Below are 24,723 nucleotides of genomic sequence, written 5' to 3'. Positions count from 1 at the left end.
TATGTATGTATTGTATATGTTGTATGTATGTATGTATTGTATATGTTGTATGTATGTATGTATGTATGTATGTATGTATGTATGTAGTATGTATGTGTCTATCTATCTTGTAGGTATCTGGTGTAGCCTGGAACTTGGTGTATAGACTAGGCTGGCTTAGAGTTTACTGAGATTCTACCTCTACAGGTATGCTACTACTGTGCCTGGCTTGGGACTTCTGGACTTTGGAAGAGTTTATGCATTTCCCTAAATCATAAGTAATCTTAGGGATCCCATATTTTTCTTCAGAAAAAAATTGTGTGTGTGTGTGTGTGTGCCCGTGTGTGTGTGTGTACACGTGCACTTGCCTGCCAGGGTGAGCCATGTGGAGGTCAGAGGACAACTTGTGGGAGGTAGCTTCCCTTCTACTATGTGGGTCCTGGGGTTCTAATCCCAACTTGGGTCATCAGGCTTGGCCACAAACAATTCTCCTACATGAATCATCTTGCTGGGTTTGGGGATCGCATTTCTTTTAATACTATCATGGGAGGTGGTATGGGGAGAGCTAGAACTAAGAGTTTTTATAGCACTGCTACCTGGCCACACACTCATACTGCTGCCTCAATCGCCCTGGGTCTTGCAGTAATGCTTCTGTGGTGACTGTGGGCAGTGGCGAGGCTGTCCGGAGGCAGAGACTACTACTAGTCCAGTCAACTCTGGGCTTTCTGCCAGTAGAAAAGAGAGGCAGGTTACTGAGGCTGCCTCTGACCCCAAGACCATGCAGCTCTGGAACAGGGTTTCTTACACTTGTTCCACTGGCTACATTTTTCCATAAGCAATTGTCACATGACTCCAGGTATGTAAGTACATAAGATAGATAAAGTAATATACTTACTGAGGATAAATCATAAAGATATTTAAAGACAATATTTGGTATACATTTTACTTTTCATTAAGGCTGAAGACACATTTGCATAATTATAAGAAGAGTATTTTTATTTATTTTGGTGTAAATAATTAAATCTTGGCTGAGTGATGCTGCTGGATGCAGAGCATCCTCAACCTTTTTCAGAACTGAATGATATGAAATCAAATTGTGTAACATAATACAATCAAAAGTTATGCTGAATTTGATACTTATTTGCTGAGGAATGATAGTAGGAAAATATTAAAAGTTATTGGTCTTTATACTTGAACCATTACCTATGGATAAAGGCAAAGCAGAGCAGTTAATATATACCTTTCAGCTAGACTGGCTGGCCAGTAAGCCCTGGGAATTCTCTTGCTCCTTTCCTCTCTCTCGAGTTGGGGGTCACACGTGTTTATTGTCACACCTGGCTTTACATGGGCTCTGACAATCCAGACTCAGGTCCCTGTGCAGCATGTACTTTACCTCCTGAGCCTTCTCTAGCCCCTAAACATTTTCATTGTTTCCACTTTTTCTTAAGCTCCACTGTTAGTTGGGCCAGCCCAGTTTAAGGAGCTATGGTCTCTAGAACACAAGTGCAGCCGTGCACTCTTCTGGCCACTATAACTTCCTCAGAGAGGATGGCTGGCCTTGCAAAACCAAGGGAGCTAGACACCCACATTTAGTTGAGTAAAATCAAGGGCCTTGTTAAAATGTTCAATCTTGCTCACTAAAAGGTGGGGTGTGCCAGTGTTGTGGGCTCCAGAGTAACTAAATTGAGTTTTAAGCTGCTCTTCAGAGTATAAATATTGGAAAGCCCCAAGATCTAGAAACAAAAATAAATAAAAACAGGGGAGAAAAAAAACTACTTACAAAAAACAAACAGTGTGTGTGTGTGTGTGTGTGTGTGTGTGTGTGTGGTGAAAACCACATAAGACTAGGTGTCAGCTAATCTGAATTTATGGCATAGATTTACCATTATGAAACCTATGGCCTTCTGTTTTTATACATACATCACAAAGCAAGAAAAGTGGCGGGAGTGTATTACACAGAGCCCCTAACACATCAGGGCCAATGTGTAATGACTTCAAATACACACCCTGTTCTTCTTATTATGTTTAGTAAGCCACCCACCAGCAACAGATCATCATATAAAACTAGGTAATTATGGATTGGGGAGAACCACAGGCTTTCCCTCCTGTGGGATCTTGGGACAGTCACAGTGCTACTCTCAACTGTCTTGCTTTCAAAAGCACCAGAAAATTTTGATTGGCTCACAGAGAACCAGAACAATATTTTTATTTTTCTTCATTAGATTTCCAGATGGCTGGATTTTTAAAATCTACTTTAAAGACCCTGATGATATTTCTGAGTTTTCAGTCACATGCTTCTTTTCATAACAATGAGATTATGTCAATGCTAATATTCTTTACAAGATAATTAATTATAACAATAAATGTTTATTGACAGAATTTACAATACTAATTACTGTAACAAGGAATACTTATGGAGCCTTTATGGCTTTCCAAGCTCTGTGCTCCTGTCTTCAACGGACAGTCTCTCATTTAATCTCTATATTACCCTATGGGGTAGATACTGCTTTTCTGTTCCATTTTAGAGAAGAGAAAGCTAAGCCTAGAGAAGGCAAATTATGCATGTTGTACACAAGAGGTCCAAACCCTGGGCACACGGCACTGCTACCATGCAAAACAGCTTCGGATCTTATTAATGTGGATTTTATGATGGAGGATCCATTATGCTGTTTGGTGTGCTCTCATAGAGGACTGTAGTGTGCAGTCTATTTAGGAGACTCACCCCAAGGAACAGCCATCATTCCTGAGTGATGTGCTTTCCATTAGCACAGTGTAGAGCTGTGCCCTTAGTCATCTGCCTTTGCTTCCCAGAAGCCTGTGCATTTATTCACAACAGTAGCCAGGATTCAGATTTTGTTAGCATCGCAGCTATTATTATTATTACAATGTCTCGCATGTCCAACCTGACTTATTACTCAGTATGATCTTTAGATGATCTTGATCTGATCCTACTGCCTCCATATTCTGAGTGGCCCGCTACATCTACTTTGGGTGAGGCAAGCTCTTTACCTCCAGCCTACTAATTTATGGTAGACTTTTAGTGTACAAACATTTAAACTTTCTTTGTATAATAATGAAAATATTTTAAGTATTAAAAATAATGTATTGACCAAATTGAATTATCTTTTAATTATAATGATATTTTATGTAGCTAGGTAAACTTCATGAGATAGGGAACATCAAAAGAAACATTAAACTCTGACTTGTCAAATGGAAAGTTTGCTTTAATATACTCTCAGAAATTCTGTGAGTCATCTTTATTTAGCATGAAGCTGGTGATCAGAAGACAAACTACTTACTCAGAGTTGTCTAGTTGGTGTGTAGCAAAGTATGACTCTGAAGTTAGTTTTTTTGATTTCATTCTACAAGTCTTCTAGAATGTCAATGAAGTGATAATGTCTGTATAAAGCATAGCTCATAAATTCAATAACACCAGTTTCCTATATTATTTATAAAACAGTATATGATACAAACACACACACACACACACATGCACACACATACACACACACAGAGAGAGAGAAAGATAGACAGAGAGACAGAGAGACAGAGAGACAGACAGAGACAGAGAGAGACAGAGAGAGACAGAGAGAGAGAGAGAGAGAGAGAGGATTCCCCAGAATTATTAGTAGAAACTCAAATGGTTCAGTAACATCAAACAGTTAAATATATATCTTAAATATATATCTATACATATGGCAACTCAAATATATATATATATATATTTTTCAAATGTCCAGGAGACTCATGTATACTGATAATAGTATTCCCTAGATTTTCCAGTACAAATTCAAGCTGGTACATTATGACCAAACATTTCTACTCTATGTGTATAACATTTGAAATTAAATAAACACTGTTCAGATATTAGTGAAACCGTTAATATAAATATTATGATCATGAGCAACACTGGGAATATTTCTCCTCTCTCTCGGCCTCCTTTGTCCTCTCTCCAAGAACTCACTAACCTTTTATCCCTCATACCTCTGCCACTGCAATGTGAAGGGATATTGCACTCCCAGATCTTGGGGTGAAAACCTTGACTGGGTCAGGTCCAATCCAGGGAAATACATATTTCTAAGTCTAAATCAATTATGTATAACAAAATTTCAATTGGCTTTTCTAGAACAGAGATCTTCCCTCTTCCTCATTTTTGATAAAGAAAGGATCAGCAATAGCCACTGTGCTCTTTCCAAGGAGATGAGCCAGAGAATAGTTGTACTAACAATGAGTGGTCTTTGATATCAAATACACCAAGAGAGGGTTGCTGGTGATTCTGACTTATGAGTCAAGTATTGCTTAATACAGAGACCACCATGATGGTCAGTTAAGGAGACTAATAAAAAATAAGCCATCTCTATTTATTAAGGGCATATGTTGAGTTATTCACAATGTAGTCATAAATAAAACATTTGATAAACCGATTAAGATCCCTAGGGTAGAGTGACATCATCAGAATGAGTAGGGTGATGGCAAAATAAGAGATCCAAAGGGTACACTCAGACTGCTGTGTGAACAGTATCAGTTCAGATCAGTCGTACTTGTGGGGCAGGGAGAAGACACTACATGCACAGGAGTGAGGCAGGAAAACTAGGGAAAGCAATGAGATTTAGGACAAGTGTCAGGGCAGCCGGCAAAGGAGTGAACTGAAGATGTAAGAGATGCTCAAACTGGAGTGCTCAGTAGAGATGGGGATGGATAGCTTTATAATCAAGCAATTTGCATAAATTCTTTATGTAGAACATTCAGAAGCAAAACGATGTTATACACATGTGTAGAACCTGAGCGTCAGCACACTGTAAAGCACCCGGGAGGATTCTAATGAGCTACTAAGGCTAAGAATTCTTGGCGTGCAGGGAGCATCCTGCCATTGTACGGAGCCTGTATGCCCACCACATAGCTGCAAAGGAGAACAAAGCCGGCTTACTGTCATTCTACATGATTTTATATATAAAAAGGGAATAGAAAAGATGGAATTTAAATTTAGAATATAGAATTAAAAACCTTTGAATATCTTGTATATGCATGGATCACAAAAGTAGTAAGTAAAAGTGAAATGTATGTCTCAGATATTATGTCAGTAATAGCCATGTGAGAACCAGACCTTTAAAAAACATTATACTCTGTCCTGAACCATACTCCTTCCCTGGAAGCCGTCATTCTCATTCACATGGAGTCAGTCTCTACATGAATCCAGCAGGGATCTTTCCAACATAAGTCCTGTCTTCAGAGTTCACAGCCCTCTATAGGAGGCACAGCCCATGGGGGAAGACAAGAAGAGCAGCTAGAATCCTGGGAGGAGGTGAGAGTAGAGGAAAATGGGGTAACTTTCAGAAGGAGGGGCTGACTGCATTCTGAAAGATGAATTAGAGACTGTGTCAAGAGAACCTTCCAGAATAGGCATTGGTGCACATTCAGATGTGGAGGATAGAGAGTATGAAGGAAAGACATAGTTTGGCAAGGAAGGCATAGAAGACAGGAGGTAAGAAGCTCCCAGTAGGGCCAGAGAAATGGCTTAGTGGTTAAAAGTGTTTACTGCCGCTGCAGAGGACCCAAGTTTGGTTTCCAGTCACCATGTGTTAGCTTACAAACACCTATAATGCCTTTAAGGGGGTCTAATTCCCCCTTGTAGCCTCTATATGCTCCTGCAAACACATGGTGCACAGAAACTCATGCAGGTACATACACACAAACAAGAAGTATAACTTTTTTCTTACAATTTTAAAAAAGAAGCTACTAGCTACAGAGAGCCTTAGGGTACCTTGCTGAGGCTTTGTTCTGGAAATGACCCAGGGCCAGGAGGTATATTGCAATGGGGTCAAACAAGATCTAGACAGTAGGTCACAAGTCTCTGCCTGGCAAAGTAGTGGATTCACAGGTTGAGTTTGGAAGAGGTCACTGAGAATGGAAATAGAAATACTTGTGTGAAAGAGAAGAAGCAGCTCACATGACACTTGTGTCAAAGGTTGACACAAAGGTAATGGCCACAGAGAGAATGAGGTCACATCTGGGACAGAGAAAAGCTCAGACTGGTTTTCTGCTTTTGGTTGAGAAGCTGGGTAGCTGTGTAGCTCTTTGGCAAGGTGGTACACAGCTCACGTGTGAGTCTGTGTCACAGGACAGGTAGGGAGGCCCTGAGGGGCTCAGGCCACACCTGGGCAGAGACACCATTTAAGGGGAAACACTGTGAAGTCTGGTGTATGCATGTTGGGATGTATGTGAGCCAACATGGCTGACAGTGGCCAGCAGTATCCGAGGGAGACTCCAATGAAGAGAAATCTAAAGAGAAGGGAGAAAATGGAAGGAACTCTGGTGGTTATGTGTTAGGAATATCTTCTGAATGCCAGGAAACTTATAGACTTAGGTAAGTATTCTGTCACCTTGAGAGAAGTTTTAAGTACAAGTCTCTTATAGATTCAGACATTACAAAAACACAAGTTGGAAAAGATCTTTCATTCAAGAATAAAGAACATTTGGCTTTATATGAAAATGAATACATTTGAATTATAACTGCTGAATTTAGGTTCAAACATCTCCAGTACTGAAAAAGGAAAAAGTAAATTAATAGTCTGAGAGCTAGCTCTCTAGACCTCGACTATGAGTGGTTACTGACCTCTGGGGCACTCATTTGGTGACAGATGAGGAACAATTTTAATCTAATGCCCTATGCCGCACTGCAGAGTTGGGTGCTGTTTTAACAGGAGTCTCTAGCTTCACCTCAACTTTTCAGAGCAAACTTTCAGGTTTTGACATTTTTGATCTTTTCAAGAAAGTAAAAGGCGATTGTAAAGATAGATACACATACTGGCAAATGGATCTGTGGTAAAAGTGGTCTGTGATGCGCCCGGTGAACTCCAGCCATGTTCAGCACTCACGACAAGGGAGAGGATGGTGGGGGAGGGTCTTCCCACAGGGGCCTGAGAGAAGACAGGCTGTGCTAGGATGGACAGGTTCAGGCAACTCTGGTACCTTCGACTATGCTTAAGGCAGTGATACTGGATTTAAATCTGAGCACACTCTTAGCAGTTGAGAATTTTACCACCACTGACAAGGTGGGGAAAATAATACCAGCCACACGACATGAGCTTTCATGAGAGTTGAGTTAGCACAGCTAATTCTCACATTAGCTGAGTTCATGTTGCCTTTAGCATACTACTATATTATGTACATCCACACATCTGCCAATCTTCTTTCATGTAGTCCTACTTATTAATGTTTATAAAAATACTCCACATTTTCATTCTATGTCTCCTCTTCTTAAAGTAACTATATCAGTTACTTTATAAAATTTCAAAAAGATTGAAGGAGAGACCTGTGTCACATGGAAACACTGAAATATATGTCATCAAGTTAAATGAAGTCTATGGCAGATGGCAGTGAAAGAATATGCAATTCTAACACAGCCTAAAGGAGCAGAGCCCATGCTGTAAAGAACATGCTCTTTAGGTCACATCCTGCCAGCCTGGAAGAAGATGACAACTCCATAAAAGTCTAAGTTCAAGTAGACAATTCACAGTACTACAAAAAAACAAAACAAAACAAACAAACCCAAAACAACAACAACAACAACAACAACAAAGAACAAAAAACCCCACCTTTCTTCTTCTAGTCTCCACATAGTGGAAATATACTCAACAACAGTTCAAGAATACATATATTGTAAAACTTACAAAAGAAAATGTAAATACCCAAAGGTAGGGTGTATATAAATCCTGTTCAATTCTTAGTAGGATCCCATACATAGAATACATAGAATACATTAGGACCTTTGGCAGAAATTTCTTATAAACTATATTTTTATAAACACTTTCAGTGTAAGTGTTTTTTGGTTTTGTGAGTAAGGATTCTTAAGTGTTTCATCTTGGCTCCAGAGAACGTGTTCACTGTAAAAATGAAATCAAGCATTTTGTGGCAAGGTCAGCGAGGTTTGTATGTAGAAGATGGGGGCAGAGTGGGATAAGACCACAGAGCCTCAGACTCTATGGGTGCAACACTGGAGGAGAAACAGAGAGATTCCTTCAGTCAGTTCATACACAGCACGGCACTTCCCATTTGCCTCCATGTTACATATGGGGGATGAGATTTACCAGGGACATAATCACTGCTCATGTTCTGTTAACTATAATACCACACTAGCAATCATATTTATTGACAGTGCATACTTATTGACAATGTACTGTGTGGTAAATGTCAGTGGTGGGTAAGCATCCTTGCAACTGTATGTTCACTGTAGTAATAGCTATTTGCTGGGCAGCCGTTATATACTGGGCACTATTGCATTTTATCCTCTCGACAATCCTATAAACAGGTAAACTTCATAGACTCAATGTCTTAGTTACTTGGCTACTGCTGTATTAAGACATGACTAACACCAAGAAAACTTATAAAAGAAAATGTTTATCAGAGCTCAAAGCTCCAGATGCTTAGAGTCTATGACCATCATGGCAGGGATCCTAGCAGCAGGCAGGCAGACATGGTGTTCGAGCAGTAGCTGAGAGCTTCCATTTGATCCACAGGCACGAGGCAGAGAGAGAGCTGACTGGGAATAACACAGGCTGTTGAAAACCCAAAGCCCACTCTCAGAGACACACTGTCTCCAAAACCACATCTACTAAATCTTTCCAGACTGTTCCACCAACTGGGGACTAAGCATTCAAACCATGAATCCCAAAGGTAAGTTTTCCCCTATATGTGTTAGAATCTCTCATTTTTACGTGCACCACTCTAATGAGCAGTGTCTTTTTCTTTCACAGCATTATATAAATTAACGGTGATGTTGGAATAGATAGCATGGTAGTATGATTTTCTAGAGGAAGAAACTTAGGTTAAGCACATACCTCTTGCCAATATTACACATAGCTGGTATGTGCAAAAATCAGAGGCTTGAACTGTGGAGGTTGCTATTTACGAAGACTAAATAATATTTTTAGAGTGCCTTATAATAATTGAGAAAATACACTCACATGAAAAATTTAAAACCGTAAGGGATATATTTTCTCCTTTACAAAAAGATTTGAAAAGTTAGTTGAGACAGTATGTTGAGTGTGGAGAAAGAAGTACTGTCAGAGAGCACTGCTGGAAATGTGTGATAATGTGGGCTGCTGATACCAGCAATGACTTAAAACACATACGCCTAACACCTAGACAGTCTTCTAGAGCTTTCTTACAGGTAATGGTTGAACCAGCACTCAATGGTACATTTATAAGATTATATAGTACAACACTGTAAGATCAAAAGACCAGAGACCACTCCAAGATCTGGAGATAAGAATCCACTTAAACAAATATGGTCAACACCTGGTCTGGGGTATTTTGAAAAAGAAACGTGGCAGCTCTTTGGGTAATGATTGGAACAATCTCCAATATTCACTGTAAAGTAAGAAGAAAGAAATAGAAGAATGCACGGTGCTTTAGTGTTTGAATTTGAAAAAGTATGTACCAATATGTGTAAAATAACTCTAAAAGCATGCACACAAAACCAGAAACAACTGTTGCCTTTGGAGAGGGGCCTAGGAGTCTGCAGAACAGAGCCAGCAGGAAGACTCTCTTTGAATATGGTGTCGAGAAATTACCTGTTTTATAATTGAAAATGAAAAACTATCTTAGTATGCTCTCCACAGCTGAGGAGTATGCGCTATGACTCATACTCCGGGGCTATTACCACATCCCTGCTATGTCTCCCACACAAAGCATTGAACTAGATTGAGAAGACTCAATTCCAGCCCTGCATCTGCTGTGGGATGATGAGCAACCACCCTACCTTGCTAAGATATGAATAAAATACATTTCATAGGAAGAAAATATCAAAGTTGTATCTTCAATTCAAGGTCTTCTATGGTGAAAGGGGAGGAAATGCAAGCTACAGTCCCTATCTTCAAGAGGTTTCCAGTAGAGTAAGGTAAACTATGACATCAGCAGGTGAGTATGTGACAAAGCACAATAAATACAAAGTGATGCTTGCTACCATCTCCCTCCATGTCCCATTGGGTTGCAAGCATCACATCTGGTCTCTAAAGATAACAAAGGAACACACAAATTACATTTCCAGAAGAAAACCTTCCATATGTATTAGACAAGAGGTGAATGACGTAGAATTAATCTGGGTCTTGAAGGATGAGTAAGAATTTAGCAGGATGAGAATATCCATTCTTTCCTAAACAGCAGATGTGTGAATACGATGGCCTCATCAGTCTGCTCTCACCAGTGAAAATGGACACATGTGCTGCTGAATGCTCGTGGTACCCTCTCCAGTAGAGCAGAAATCAAGGCTATGATGCACTGTGCTGCAGAGCTCACAAATGACACCCCCACCAGGAATACAAAGGAAAGCAATAAGCCAGACCATCTAAGCAACTGTGTGGGGAAATACTAATAAAACAGGAATCTGAGTTATGGACAAGGAAAGAGAAGCAGCCTGAAGGGCAAAATAATGTGAGACAACAGAAAACAGAAGGAGACTGGAATTACTAATGGGGAAAAAAGGATGGGCTGCATGGACTACAAACCTTTGCTGCCTCACTTAAAATTCTCATTTTATATTACATTATAATGACAAATACAATAATAAAGACAAATAAGTAGCTTTAAAAGCTCAAATTAGATTAGAGAATTTTATTTCCTACAAAAACACTAGATTATTCTACTTTCCAATGATTAAACTGGAATACACTTATACACAAATAACTTGAGTCTTTACAGTTTTTATACTTTTATTTGCACTTAAGATACATCTAGAGGTTTGATCAAAGCATTTTGCATGAAAATGTTTTCAATACAAATATTTTTAAAAAGAGATACATTTAAGCCTTAAAAGGTACCTGAAGACCAAATGTTGAAATAGAGCACTTTCACCATCATTAGCAGCAGTTTAGAATGTATATTCTTCTCAGATGTTGAAACTCTAGTTTTACAGGTTCAAGAGAAGACAATGGAAGCTGTGAATAGTTTAAGCCCAGTACTTGTGAGGCTAAGGCAGGAGGACTGCCAGGAGTTCAAGGCCATGCTGGGCTACAGAGTGAGGCTCTGTTTTCACTTCTCTTATACCTTCCAAAGGAGGATTAACATACACATTTTCAAAAGTGCCATAAAGGCATTCTACAATTATGTCTTCCTAATACTGTAAAGTAAACAAACCCCAAAGGGACCAGGTGATTGGCCCAGGGAAATACTTTCTATTCACTATTATCTCTAGTCAGAATTTTGGCAACTGCTTCATACAACTCAGCATCCAACCTCAAAAAGGTGGCAATCATTTAAAGATGGGGCTTTTCAGTCACTTAATAATTTGCTGAGAAACAGGAACCAGGCCCGGGGAGTCTCTCCTCCAAGAGTATCAACCCAGACACCAGAAATGACAGGACTCCCAGCAGCTCAGAATGGCAGCAGAAGAGTAGAAGCCAAGACATCAGCAGGAGCCCTGACTTCTCCAGTTCATGCCTCTGACAGGTCACTACCAGGGATTTTCAGCACATCTCAATAAAATAAACAGCTAAAAATAAGCCACTAATTTTATTTTATGGCAAGCTGCACTTTTGAGAAGCAGAGTCTAGGGGAGGTGGTTAAAATTCACCTTTCTTGAAAATATGATATCAGCATGTTTTAATTTAATTTCTCCTTATAATTTCAAGGAACATTTTAAAAAGACTTTCCACGTTAATGTTTTCCTAAATTTTGTGAGAATCCAAGTTTAGTAAAATGTTTTCTCTTCTTAAAAAAATGCAAGTAGATGCTTGATAAGCTTTGTCTGACATTTGTTAGCTGTCACTTGGTCACTTGTCCATAATTAATTAATTAATTAATTATGTACAGATGTGGGGGGTTGCATGTATCTGTGGAGACCTGAAGAGAGAGAACGCTTGAGTGCCTGGAGCCGGAGTTCACATGGCTGAAAGCAGTCCAATTGTGAGTGCTACAAACAGAACCCAAGACCCTACAAGATCACCAAGTGAATTTGATGCATGAGCCAGGCCCTGAAAATCAGTTTTATTTTACTTCATTATGTTAAGTGTTTTCCATTTTAATGTTTTGACTCCACCTGCCCAAATGAAATATGTAATCCATGTGGAATGCATGCTAGCAAACGAAGACAAGAATGTACAGCTTGGTATCTATTTCAGAAAGAACAATGAACACATGTTTTAGTGCAACTATGAAACAATGCAATACATGAAGCACATGCTACATGCTAAAAAGTGCCCACTCTGACCCGGAATTGTGATTAAGTTGGGTGTCTTGTGTTCTAATTTGCAGATTCTGGGAACCCTGCATACACAACTGAGCCTACCACAGCCCTGGGGTGACCACATTTGTCATTTGCCTGGGAATGAGTAAGGTTCATGAATATAATTAGGTAAGGCTGGGAGACATGGAAAAAAACGCTCAGAGGTAGGGTATGTATTGACATCATGGCATCACAAAGAAAGAAACATCATAGCTACCCAGACTTACTAGAGTCAGGAAGCCATGGCAGAGGGTAAGCTCTAGTGACCTGAGCAGCAGGAGATGAGCAGGGATGGGCAGCCAGACCCTGGTGCTGGGCCTAAGGCAGGCCCTCTCCACAGGATGCCAGAAGCAGCAGAAACAGCAAATCACCAGTGACAGGAGACACAGATGCTTCAGTGTTGATAAATAATTTGAAGCATAGGAACTAACATCTCAATCAATTTTTAGAATCAAGACTTAAAAAAATAATCATTGCTTTGATTGTGATTGGTTTTCCTCTATTACTGATTACTCCTTAGGGATATTCATAAAAGGAAGTCAGAGGGAACTTTCACTTTCTCCCATACTCAAAACTCTCTTGCCACACTTTGCAGAGGATGGTGTTCTCATACACACTTCAACAGTGCTCAGAGTACTGACTGAGATTATGTCTTAATAGCATAAAAAACCCCCAAAGAATCAATTGTTGGCCCATGGAAATATTTTCTATTCACAAGTTCTTGCAAATAGAACCTGCATCGTGTGTGTGTGTGTGTGTGTGTGTGTGTGTGTGTGTGTGTGTGTGTGTGTAAGGGACAAGGTAGATTTTTTTTCTTTGCTCCTACATTGCCCTGCTGTCACTTCCAAGATCCATGAATCATGACTCTCTTCAGCTTTTCTCAGTGTTTTAGGTTCTTGAGTTCTGGTCCTGCTCATTTCTCTGCTTGGATAGCTCCTGTGTTTTGGGTCTGAGACCACTCTGCCACTTGATTTCCATAGGCCCCATGAGGAGATTCAAAGAAGGAGTAAGTTGGACAATGTACTATGAGGATCTGGATGCCTAGCCATGGCCAACAGCCCTTAGCTAGCTTCTGTAATGAAATAGCCCCAACACCCAGCTTAAGTATGTTTCTTCTTCCTAGGCTGATTTTTGAATTAATCAGGCTGGGGAACCTGTTATTTCTGTTCATACTTATTTGTATACTGTAATTTGTAGTCAAGGAGAGAGAAGGGAAGAAGGTCCATGTTAGCCCTGAATAGAAGTTGTGTTTGCCAATCTACCTATTATCAGAACAATGGTTACTCTCAATTTCCAGTTATTTGTGCCACAGAGGTAATGGGCATATACTCTGGAGCAAGACTTCTTTGAAAATTTAGCTGTGTAACTTATTAAGTTTCTTAACTTCTCTGTATTTCAGGTTCCTCATGGGTAGGTCAGGGTACAGGAAGCCTAACCTTAAAATTATCTGTCTGTCTAACTATTGTTTATAGCATGTGTGATCTATCGGTCATCTATCTATCTATCTATCTATCTATCTATCTATCTATCTATCTATCATTTCTCGGTCTATAGTATGTATGATTATCTATCTATCTATCTATCATTTATGTCTATTATTTATAGTATGTGTGATATCTATCAATCTATTATTTCTGTCTACTGTATCTATGTATCTATCTATCATCTACCATTTTTCTATTGTTTATAGTATGTGTGATTATCTATCATTTCTGTCTATTGTTTATATTATGTGTGATACCTATCAATCTTTCATTTCTCTCTCTGTTGTTTCTATCTATCCATCTATCATTTCTCTGTCTTGTTTATAGTATGTGTGATCATCCATCCATCCATCCATCCATCCATCCATCCATCCATCCATCTATCTATCTATCTATCTATCTATCTATCTATCTATCTATCTATCTATCATGTGTAGTGCATATATAGGCACATTTGCCCCAGAATGTATATGGATGTTAAAGGACAACTTTTTGGAATCGGTTCTCTCCTTTTACCTTTACATGGGTTCTGGGAATTGAACGTAGGCAGCAGGGCTGTGCAGCAAGCACGCTACTCAACCCATCCCACCCATCTCACTGGCTTAAGGGTAGTCACTTTCAAGAGCTAGTGTAAAAGTTAAATAAGTTATGTGTATGCAAAGTTCTGAGAGAGGTGCCAGCTACATGGTAGGCTTTTAATGGTTGTTTTTTTTTTATAACCCATGGCCATAATAAAGATCTCTTTGACGTTCACTCTCATTGTAAATTCTTTGTCTAGCCCACAGAGCAGAATTCTGGCACCTGTGGGTCTCAGGGTGCATCATTTTAACAGCATGAGGATCACTGTCCTGTGCGCTATTTTTACCTACCCACCCCTGCAGCTACCCAGTAGCAAAATAAACTAGACTAGTATGTAAAATATAATGTTTAATGTTAATATGCCATTTAAAGGAAAATATATACACATAATATCAAAGTTGGGCTCAGGGAAGCATGACCTGCTACTTAGATATGATAGAGATAAAAGGAGGCCAGAGCTTTTGGTTTAGGTTAGCATAGGTTAGACAGTCTGTGAAAGAAGGAAACAGTTGGTTACAACCATGGTGACAATCACATGGCCATCTCCAGAAGGAAAGTATTTTAATAAATGAAAGCAGGTTTTATATTCAAAGAGCTGTTCATGTGTGCTTTATTCTGACGCTAGGTCATTTGTCTTTAGATGGGAATTGAGGGAATGAATTTAATCTTTTCTCGAAGCTTCACATCCCTGCATTCTGAGGCTACAACTGGAGTGTGACTTGTATAAGGATGTGTGTCAATGTAACAGTAAGCAAGTGCCATCAACTAGACATTTACTCAAAGTCTCTTGATATTTAGCAACATCCTTAAAGTTACTTTAAAAGCATTTTTCGTCTTTGCCAAAAATGGAAAAGAGTCACATGCACAAATGACTTTGGGCAATCTGCTACAGAACTGTTTTAAGCATGGCATCAACACGCCAGATCAATAACTTGTTTCTTTATCTGCACATGCCATGAGAAATCTGGCTACCATAGAGTGCCGATCAATTAAAAACTGAATTTGCTATTTCCAGACAGCAGATAGCTCGAGGCTCTGTAGGGCCAGCAGGCAGGGTTCCAAATCCTCTCTCTCCCCTCTCTCTCTCTCTCTCTCTCTCTCTCTCTCTCTCTCTCTCTCTCTCATCACAGCTCATAGTACTCTGATGTTGTGTTATGTGGGAGTGTAGGGAAGGGGGTTGGGGGCTTGATAACACAGTAGCAGCCTCCAGATTGAAGACGGCAGCCATCAATCTTCAAACCGCAGGAGCTGGGTACCACAGCTAGGTAAAGGAACTTTTGCTGCTTTGTATCTCTACACAATCTGACTAGTGGATATGAATATATTGCTTCTGAGATGAGACTGTACAGTTTGCTTATAAGTATGATGCAAGTATTTATGAAACTGATGTCACCAAAATACCTAACATCTTGGGTAAGAAGGACAGTAGCACAGCCCAAGACTGTTGATACAGATTTCCCCTGTATACTTCCGACCAAAGCAAAGCTGATGAAATTTCACCTCACATTTTTTACTGTGTAAAATTTCACTGACTACTACTAGATAAGGTTCCCAGACGTGTCTGTATGAGTAGTTCTTAAGGTAGTCTTAGGAAGTAGGGTCTACTGAAATAAACTCTTTTTGTATAGTTGGTATTTTGCTCAGTGGTTAAGAGCTATAGTTGATCTCCTGGGTTCAATTCCCAGGACCCACATGGTAGCTCACAACTGTCTGTAGCTCTAGTTCCCGGGGAATTACTTGTCCCCTTTTGGATTCCATAGTCATTGTGTGCATACCATATACAAACATATATGCAGGCAAAACATATGTACACATAAAGTAAAATAATAAAATGAATCTGTGCCTGGGCTCAGTAAATAAAGTGCTTGCCAGATAAGTGTGAGGGCTGGAGGAGTCCTTAGAACCTATACAAAGCTTGGGAGATGTGGTGATGTGACCCCCTGAAATACAGACATCATGAGTCCCCATGTGAGCTGACCAGCCAGACTAACTGGAATTGGCCAGCTTTAGGTTTAGTGAGAGACCCACTGAGGGAGTCAATGCATAAAATGGAGAGTAACCAGGAAGATGCTGTCACCTTTGCTTGTACACACATGTGCATGCATGTTTGAACATTGTTACATGTACCCATACACATGAAAACATGTATACATAGACACACAACTAAAATATACTCATACAGCATAACAATTATGTCATGTTAGGTCTACAGTCATCTTTTGGTTTTGGGGCGTGGGGAGAAGCAGCCATGATTCCAGGAACAAGATAATGGCCTTGTGCACACTAGGAAAGACGTGTACCACTGAGTTAGCTACTGAGTCACTGAAACAATCTTCCCATATGTATATATGTGTGCACACAGACCCATGTTTGTATAGGTGCACCTATGTGGAAGCCCAAGGTCATCTTTAGCTGCCAGAGATGACTACCTTTATTGATACATGAGATTAGTCTCTCACTGGCCTAGAGGTCACCAAGTTGGCTAGTTGATAGGCTACTGAGCCCAAGAATTGAGATTAAAAGTGTGTGCTACATACTAGGTATAGTTTTTTCCCTGGATTTTGGGGATTGAACTCAGATCCTTGTGCTTTCATGGCAACCATTTTACCAGCTGAGTTATCGATGTACTACCCCTCAAACTATCTTTAAGATGAAAACATAATTTTTAAAAAAAGCATATGCATTACAGTACCTGATTTATAAATACTCAGTGTGGGCCACACTGGTCGGCATGCTTCAGCTTGTATGTTCACTCACCTTTGCTGTCCCTGCACCTAACCATTCACACATGTTCCAACTCTATGGTAATACCTCATCTACTCAAACCTCTTCCTAAACACTTTTAAGACAAGTACATTTTCCCCCAGAACACCAATGTTTCCAAAGATAGAATATATACATCTTTACTGTCTTCAAACATGTGTTTCATGATGAAAACTAATCCTAATGATTAACTCTGGGGTTCTTAAAATGGATTAGGGTATCTGGGTCTTGGGGTCTAAATTAAGTGGTCCTGGCAGCTGCACTTCAGGGGTTCTGTCTTTATAGCCAGTTCTTCTTTCCTTTGTTGGCTGCCACTTCTTCCCAGAGCTCTGGACTCTTAAAGCAGTAACTATCTGCTTCTAAACTGCTCCTGGGGCTGACTATGTAGTTTGGGCAAGCAGACAGGAATGTTGGTATAAGAATGGATTTAAACAAAAGACTAGACTGTTGGTGGATGAGGTGGGGGAAGGGATTTACACAGTGCTCTGAGGACTCTCGGCCAGGTTGGCTATCTGGACAATTATGAGTTATATTTTGAGTTAACCAGATCACTGCACAAGTAAGATAATGTGCTGAAGCAAGCACTGGCGTTCACTTTCTTTCTATTTAGAGGTGAAGTTGCCAAGTGCATTCATACACTGCTATTTTCTGAGACATGTGAATTTGTTTGCAGTTTGTTGAAATATATATTAAATAGTAGTCATCATCAAAAGACAAAGCCAACTTCAACAAATGCAGAAAATGTATACTGACTTTTTGCTTGAAGCATGTCCACTAGCTTATATCAATGTATAGAGAAAAATTCTTAATACAGCTAGCTGCTATAGGAAACATGAAACAGGCCTCACAAAACCTAGAGAGTGTGACAGTGATGGCCCACTAAAAGGATGCCCTTGGTGGGGAAACGGGTTCATTCATTTAAATTAACTGGTTTAGAACTTACTCAGCTTTGCAGATATTAAAAGCTGCTGCAGACCTGCAGTTTTCTAACTTTTTCCTTTCAAAGCAGTTTCATATTTCATAACAACTTTTCTACATTAGCAGATTATAAACATCTATGTTCGGCTAATAAACCTAGATTTCCCCTGGGCACATAAATTCTGATAAACCTTACAAAAAAAAAAAAAAAAAAAGAAAGGCAAAGAGAAAGAAAAAGAGATCTATCATTTATGTGCATAATATTTTCTTCAGGATAAAGATACACCACACGACATGTTAGTTGGCATGCCTTTAATAGGGCTATTCTAATTATATCCTGCCCTAACTTACCTGTGAGTTACAGAAAGGAAAACTCAGTTCTGGATTGACACTGTGTGCCCTGGAAGGCCTGCAGGTGGGTAACCTCTCCTGACAGTTACTGTGCTATTTTCAGAAATTATAAGTTTTAGACATTAAAATAGCAAAGAGCAAAATTGGATAAAATATAACCAGATTCCCTGCTATTTTGGGCTGCCTCTCCTGATGTCCCCTTCAATTTGAATGGATAAGAGAAAACATGAATTGGTCAAATAAATTTATATGGCCTTTTAAAAAGTTATTATTGTAAAAATTCTTGGCAACATTTTTTTTTTTTAATGGAAAGACAACCATCTAAATCAAAGCTCTTCATTTTCAAGTATCCCCAGCCCCAGTCTCAGGCTAAGCACTGTTTCCCAGCATCTGTTCAGGTGCACACTTTGCTGTTCAGCTTTGCTTCCTTTTTGCAATAGTGTTTAAGAGAAAACCAAGTGACCAGTTGCTACCTACATAAAAGCTTTAGGATGTGATTAAAAAAATGAACCAGTCTCACTGGAGCAGCATGTTTATTTAACCTGTTGACTTTCCTAGTCTGGGCTTAGGCAGGAACTAGCCTGGCTGTGGTGAAGGGGGTAGGTGACAGAGGGAACACACCTGACCCCCTGAGACTAGGAACACTCACTACCTCTGGAATGACAAGCATTTTAGCACTTAGCAGTGGGCACATCTATCACTTCACTGACCACTGTAACCTGGGATGAAATCGCAGGAAGCTGCGCCAGCTGAAGCACAGCAGTTCCATTTCTGAGCTCACTCAGCATCCTGAACCCACCACTGAAATGCTGAGTTTTCCTTCTTCAAGGACATCAAGGGAAAAAATTCACATTGCAAGCATAGCCAGGGAGAGATGAATATGAGGACATTCACTCAAGCCCAGGCCTACGTTTATTTTACTCTCCCGTCTCTGGTATTATGGAAAGTTTCAATCATATAGTAAAATACACAGAAGAACAAACCCCCACAAAGCTGTCATTCAGGTTCCATAATTGTCAACACATGGCCCAGCTTACTTCATGTACCGTATCCACTCTTTCTTGGAATTTTTTTTTTTTAAAGCAGTTTCCAGACAAGCGACGTTTTATTTTATGTAAGCTTTCATTTACAATACACATGTATATTTTTCTAAAAATCACTCCAGAAATCTTACTGCACATGAGATGTTTGAATCAATTTTAACCACATCTTGTAAAACATTTTATACTCAAACCCATCTATCTGCAAAACTGATTTGCCTGACTGTAATTGGGTAATTAAAATGACAAAGTAGCGTGAAATACACAGTATTATTTTATGTATGGTAAGGGGAAAAACACACTATAAATGGGGAAGATAGTACATGCTCATGTCTTCCTATGGCTCTAGTCTTTGTGAACACCACAATCAACAATGAAGTAAAAGTAGTTTGGTTAAGATTTGCATGCACGGAGCTTAGAAAAATGGGAGGAGGTTACTAAGGGGCCCTGCAGTTGCCTACACCCGCCTTCCCCTTCTCTACAAACATATAGAATAAAAGACAGACCAACTTGTAAAGGCTCAAAGTCACTCATGCAGCGGGCTAGCGCCTCATAATAATTTACTACCGATCTGAGTGCAGAGATCAAAAGGAATGCCATCTAGCATTTCTACTCATTTCTTCACTGCCAATGACTAATCTGTAGGGGAGAAGTCCTCACAAGAAGAAGCCAAAATCTTCTGGGTGACTCTGATACAGTGCCAAAAAGGATATGAAGAGAAAGCCAGTAGGAGCTACAGATGGGTAGGCTCTATTAAGAGTTCTAGTAAAAGAATAAAGGAATTTCTCTCATCTGTGAATTTTAAAAGTGATAAAAGTAGGAAAAATTCAGACAACTCAAGCAAAATTTGTCAAAGCTTTTGAAAATTTGTTGTTAAATGCTAACTTTAGTTGTTAGTGGACTTATGCTAATTAAATGGTCTCATGCAGGGCAGACAACACTCCTCACAGCAGCTTGGCCAGTCTTTGCCAGACTTGGGCCAATGATGTCACATGACTATTATGTCACTGGTTCCCAGTCCCTTTCAAATGAATCCCTCCTTTCAGCAAAGTAACTGACTGAGGTTGGAAAAAATTACCATGAAATGATAGTTTTTAGTATCACACATCTCCACAAAGCATAAATACTGCTGTTAACATTTTCTGGAACTAAACTCAATTAGTCCCATGTTACACACTAGAAACTCTAAGTTCTTTGAAGCTCCATCAACTATTGGCACATTCATTTTGTCTCTTGAACCTAGATATCGCTCTATGCTCAATGAGGAATGGGATTTTCACATTACTTAGTTTTGCTGGTTGAAAACTTCCCACCATGTCTGCCAGCAAGTTCATAGGTAAAGACTCACATTTATAGTAGAATTTTAACTGTGTGGTTTTTTTTGTTTGTTTGTTTGCTTGTTTGCTTCTGAAATCACCTCAAATTAACAAATTTATTGGAACATTTCATGGCATAGAGATTTCATACAAACCTCATAAAACCTGTGATGTGTTTCACCATGTGGAGTGTTAGGAGTTCTAATATTGGCCTCCAGCACATGATTTTTGAGCTTAAAAAGTACATTTATTTTAGGTGTATGGGCATTTTGCCTGCATGCATGTTTGCACATCACCTGTGGGCAATGGCGAGATGAGGACTCTGGACGTCCTGGGATAGGAGAAATAAATGGCTGTGAGTCACTATGTGTGCACAGGGAATTAGACCAGAGTCTTCTAGAAGAGGAACCAATAATACTCTTAACCTCTGAGACATCTCTCCAATCCCAGATTTCTGTACTTTTTAAAGGAGTCCATGTCTTTGATAAATATGTAGGGATATGCTTATAGGTAAAAATACACATGGAAGTTCTTCAAGTGCACGGGGTAGAAAGTGTGGGCATAAACTATACAGGAAGGGCTGTGGGCTTTACTGAGCAGTAGGAGGGAGCACAGGAGGCCTTACATCTTGGTCTTCCACCTTGTTAGTCTTGGTAAAGGCATTTCAGATGTCAGGCTGTGTGCTGCTTCTTGTACATATTATTTGTCCTAGCATAGTAAGTATCAGAAGAACAGAGACTCAAGATTTGATAGCAAAGGTTTGACTTGTCTCTACCAATTCCTGGTTAACATATCATAGCCTTTCAAAAGAAAACATTGATCAACTAAAATAGTAACCACTACCTCCATCAAGAGAACACCCACACTTTCAACACTTCATGAATAATGTATAGCTGAACTTGGTTTGGTTTGAGGCAGAGCTGGGGAGTGAGTCAGGGGCCTCATGCATGTTGGGTAGGAGCTTCCACAGAACAACAGCTCCAGCCCCCCTGTAACTACATTCCAACATGAAAAAACTGCAAGCAATTCAGTTCAAAAACAGAAATTTTCTATTCAATTTATAAGACATTTCAAAAACAGAAATATAAGTATGATTGGTAATATATTTCAAAATCATGACATACTCATGAAACCTGTGCTATCCATTTAGGAAGATCTAGGCCTGGGTGGCGTCACAGCTAAGCACTCCCACTACATGTTTAGAACAGGGATTGCAACTGAACACTATAATCCCAAACATACTAATCACATGCTTCTCTTACCTTGTGATCATATGGATTGTAGGAATGAAACACCCGAGAAAGACCTTTTGTCCTTTGTTTTTTCTGTAGAAGAAAGACCACAAATATTTCAGTTGATGGGTAGCAAAAAATATATGCCTATATCTTTTTCTATCTGCCTATAGATATAGATATAGCTTGGCGCAAGCAGACATCAGTCAACTGATAGTTATATAGCTCAACTGTCATGTAGCAGGCAGGCTACCTCTTCCTAGAACAAAGGTTCTCAACCTTCCTAATGTTGCAACCCTTCAATACAGTTCTTCATGTTGCGGTGGCCCTAACCATAAAGTTATTTCATTGCTACCTCAAAAATACAATTTTGCTACTGTTATGCATCATAATGTAAGTATTTTTGAAGACAGAGTATTGCCAAAGGAGTCACAGCCAATAGGTTGACAACTGCGGTTATAGAAGGTTTTGTAGTTAAAGCTCACTACCATCTCAAACCGTTTCTAAGAACACACTTAGAAACTACAGTGAGGAGAAAGGAATCTCAGTACATTTTTATGGGATGTTTTCAACTCCGTTTTAATGCCACCAACTGATCCTCAAACATTACCATTGACTTGAGTGACATTGCTGTACCAGGTTGCCTGGAACATCTTGAGTTTGTCTGCTTGAGCCTGCAGCTGGGGGTGGGAGGGCACCTTCATAACCAAACTATTCTACAGCCTGGAACCCAGCATGATGTATCCTACACACAGTATGTACTCAACAAATAATGGATTAATGAATCAATGACATACTTGAGGCAGAGAAGCATGTAACTATCATAAGCCTCACAGGCAGCTGTGAAGAGACAAGGTCCTTCATTTCTAATGAGGCGCTCTTCTCAAGCTAAACCTGGACTCTACGCAAGACTTCTCAAGCTTGCTCCCCAGGCTGTGACAAGGATAAATATGAGGTTCTTTTATCACAGTCAACTTGAAAAGAGGCTTATTTGCTTGCCACTATATGCTTGTATGAATGAGTCCATATCAATTTTGTGCACAAGCGTGTGCACATGGAACTCACATACACAGATGGGGTTATTACTGTCAGAGGTGGAAGGCTATTTGACACTAGTGACATCTGCTTTCTAGTTCATACTTCCTCATTGCCAAACTTCCTTGCATGTGTACACAGACTCTCTTTCACTCATAGGCGCCCTGAAACTCCAAAGCTTTAGAAATCCAAATCTTTCTGGCAAATCATTTTTTTTTTGTTTGATTATTTTATGAGACAAGGTATCACTACATACCCAAGGGTAGCATATAACTTACTATCCTACTGTTCCAGCCTCATGAGTGCTGGGATTGAAGGTGTACTCCATTACACCAGGCTAACACATCAAGTTTTGCTACAAGGGCAATCTTTGCATAAACATTTCTATAAGCCTGAAAGTTTATATCATTTTAAGAAATACATTGGGCATGTCTAGTTTCAGGATCAAATTGTATGCATGCTTATAACCATGATATGGCTATATTGCATGCCCCCCCAGTGCTGTTCCTTCTTTGCACCAGGATTGAAGGAGGGGTCACAACTTCAGAAAGGCACTCTGCAGATGTTTTCTTCTCCATCTAGGTTAGATTTTTTTCTAAACTTACATAACTATGTATGTGTCTTGTAGAGTAGACACACAATACTTTCTCTGCTTACTGAAGATTCATGATATTTATCTCTTTTCATCATGGAATCAACCTCTGCTATATCTTAAAATTCTGTCATGCAAGTGACCCATAATGTCTGTGATATCCAACTAATAAGCAACAGGAGTGCTTGCGTTTGAATAAACCCTTGCTGATTATCCATGAGGCCTAGGGAGATATTTGCTACCTACTCCAGAATCTTCATGTTATATGTTCACCACACACTTCCTTACTGCCAGGATCTGACTTGGGTCTGATCATAATTATGGTTGCATATGAAAGTCATTTATACACTCTCATAGTTGTGAAATGGAACAGCTCTGTAGGAAAATTATTTTGAGAGGAAGAATTCCATAGGTATCATTTCCAATCAGTTGGCCTTGTTTGTCACATTCTGATGCCCACTGATCGACATTTTCCTGCTGAAGTTCCTGCCTCTTCTGCTCCCTCTCAAGCAATGCTTCCAATATAACCCCCATTTTCTTTCTGCACAGCAGAGATATGTCTTTAAGGAAATGGAAAACAGTTCCCTTGGTTAATGAAACGTTTGTCCTATGAGCCTCAGAGTCTATTTTGAACCGTCGTTGTCCACCAAAGTTTTCATTAGCTTATGATTTTCTCTTTCCTTCCTTTACACCTACTTACTTGGTGGAATGGTTCTTGGCTACACTTCAGTCAAAAGAAAAAAAAAGAGAAAGAAATACCAACACTTCCTTTAGTGGGAGACTTGATGTAACACACTGAGGCATTTTTTTTCCTCTGAAAGGAAATTATGCTAGTGAAGATAAGATGGGAAACACACCAACAATCAACTTAGGAAGTGCCCGAAGGCTGAGCAGCCTCACAGATGGGCCTTTTACCAGCAGGAGCTGGCAGCCGAGTAAGAAATGGCAAGGGTTGTTTTATGTGGCTTTTTAATGTGAGTTTGGATAGCCCAAACTCACGTGCGCCTTTTAACTTGATTTTTATTTCTTTTTATTTTATTGTGTGTGTGTGGGTGACTAGGACTTAATGCAAGTTAAACATAAATACTTCCACTGAGTTGCACTCTCCCTCCAACCCCAGCCTACACAACTTCTGTCATAAACTAATTCAAGTGATTTGGGAAAGAAAGGAGATAAAGGTAATTAAATAATGGTATTTAGATCCCCTCAAAGAG

General features: G+C 39.6%; 1 protein-coding gene across 1 annotated transcript in view; it reads right to left on the bottom strand.

Moving 5' to 3' along the window:
• The window catches only part of Cdkal1 (CDK5 regulatory subunit associated protein 1 like 1), a 528,588-nt gene that overhangs the window by 95,805 nt on the left and 408,060 nt on the right, over nucleotides 1-24,723 (bottom strand). The window contains exon 13 of the mRNA XM_028775689.1: nucleotides 21,913-21,975. Within this exon, the coding sequence (XP_028631522.1) occupies nucleotides 21,913-21,975 (63 nt within the window). The remainder of the gene's footprint in view (nucleotides 1-21,912; nucleotides 21,976-24,723) is intronic.

The sequence above is a fragment of the Grammomys surdaster genome, unplaced genomic scaffold (assembly GCF_004785775.1).
Source record: "Grammomys surdaster isolate TR1022 unplaced genomic scaffold, NIH_TR_1.0 258, whole genome shotgun sequence".
NCBI lineage: Eukaryota > Metazoa > Chordata > Mammalia > Rodentia > Muridae > Grammomys > Grammomys surdaster.
This window is presented reverse-complemented; position numbering and strand designations above follow the sequence as displayed.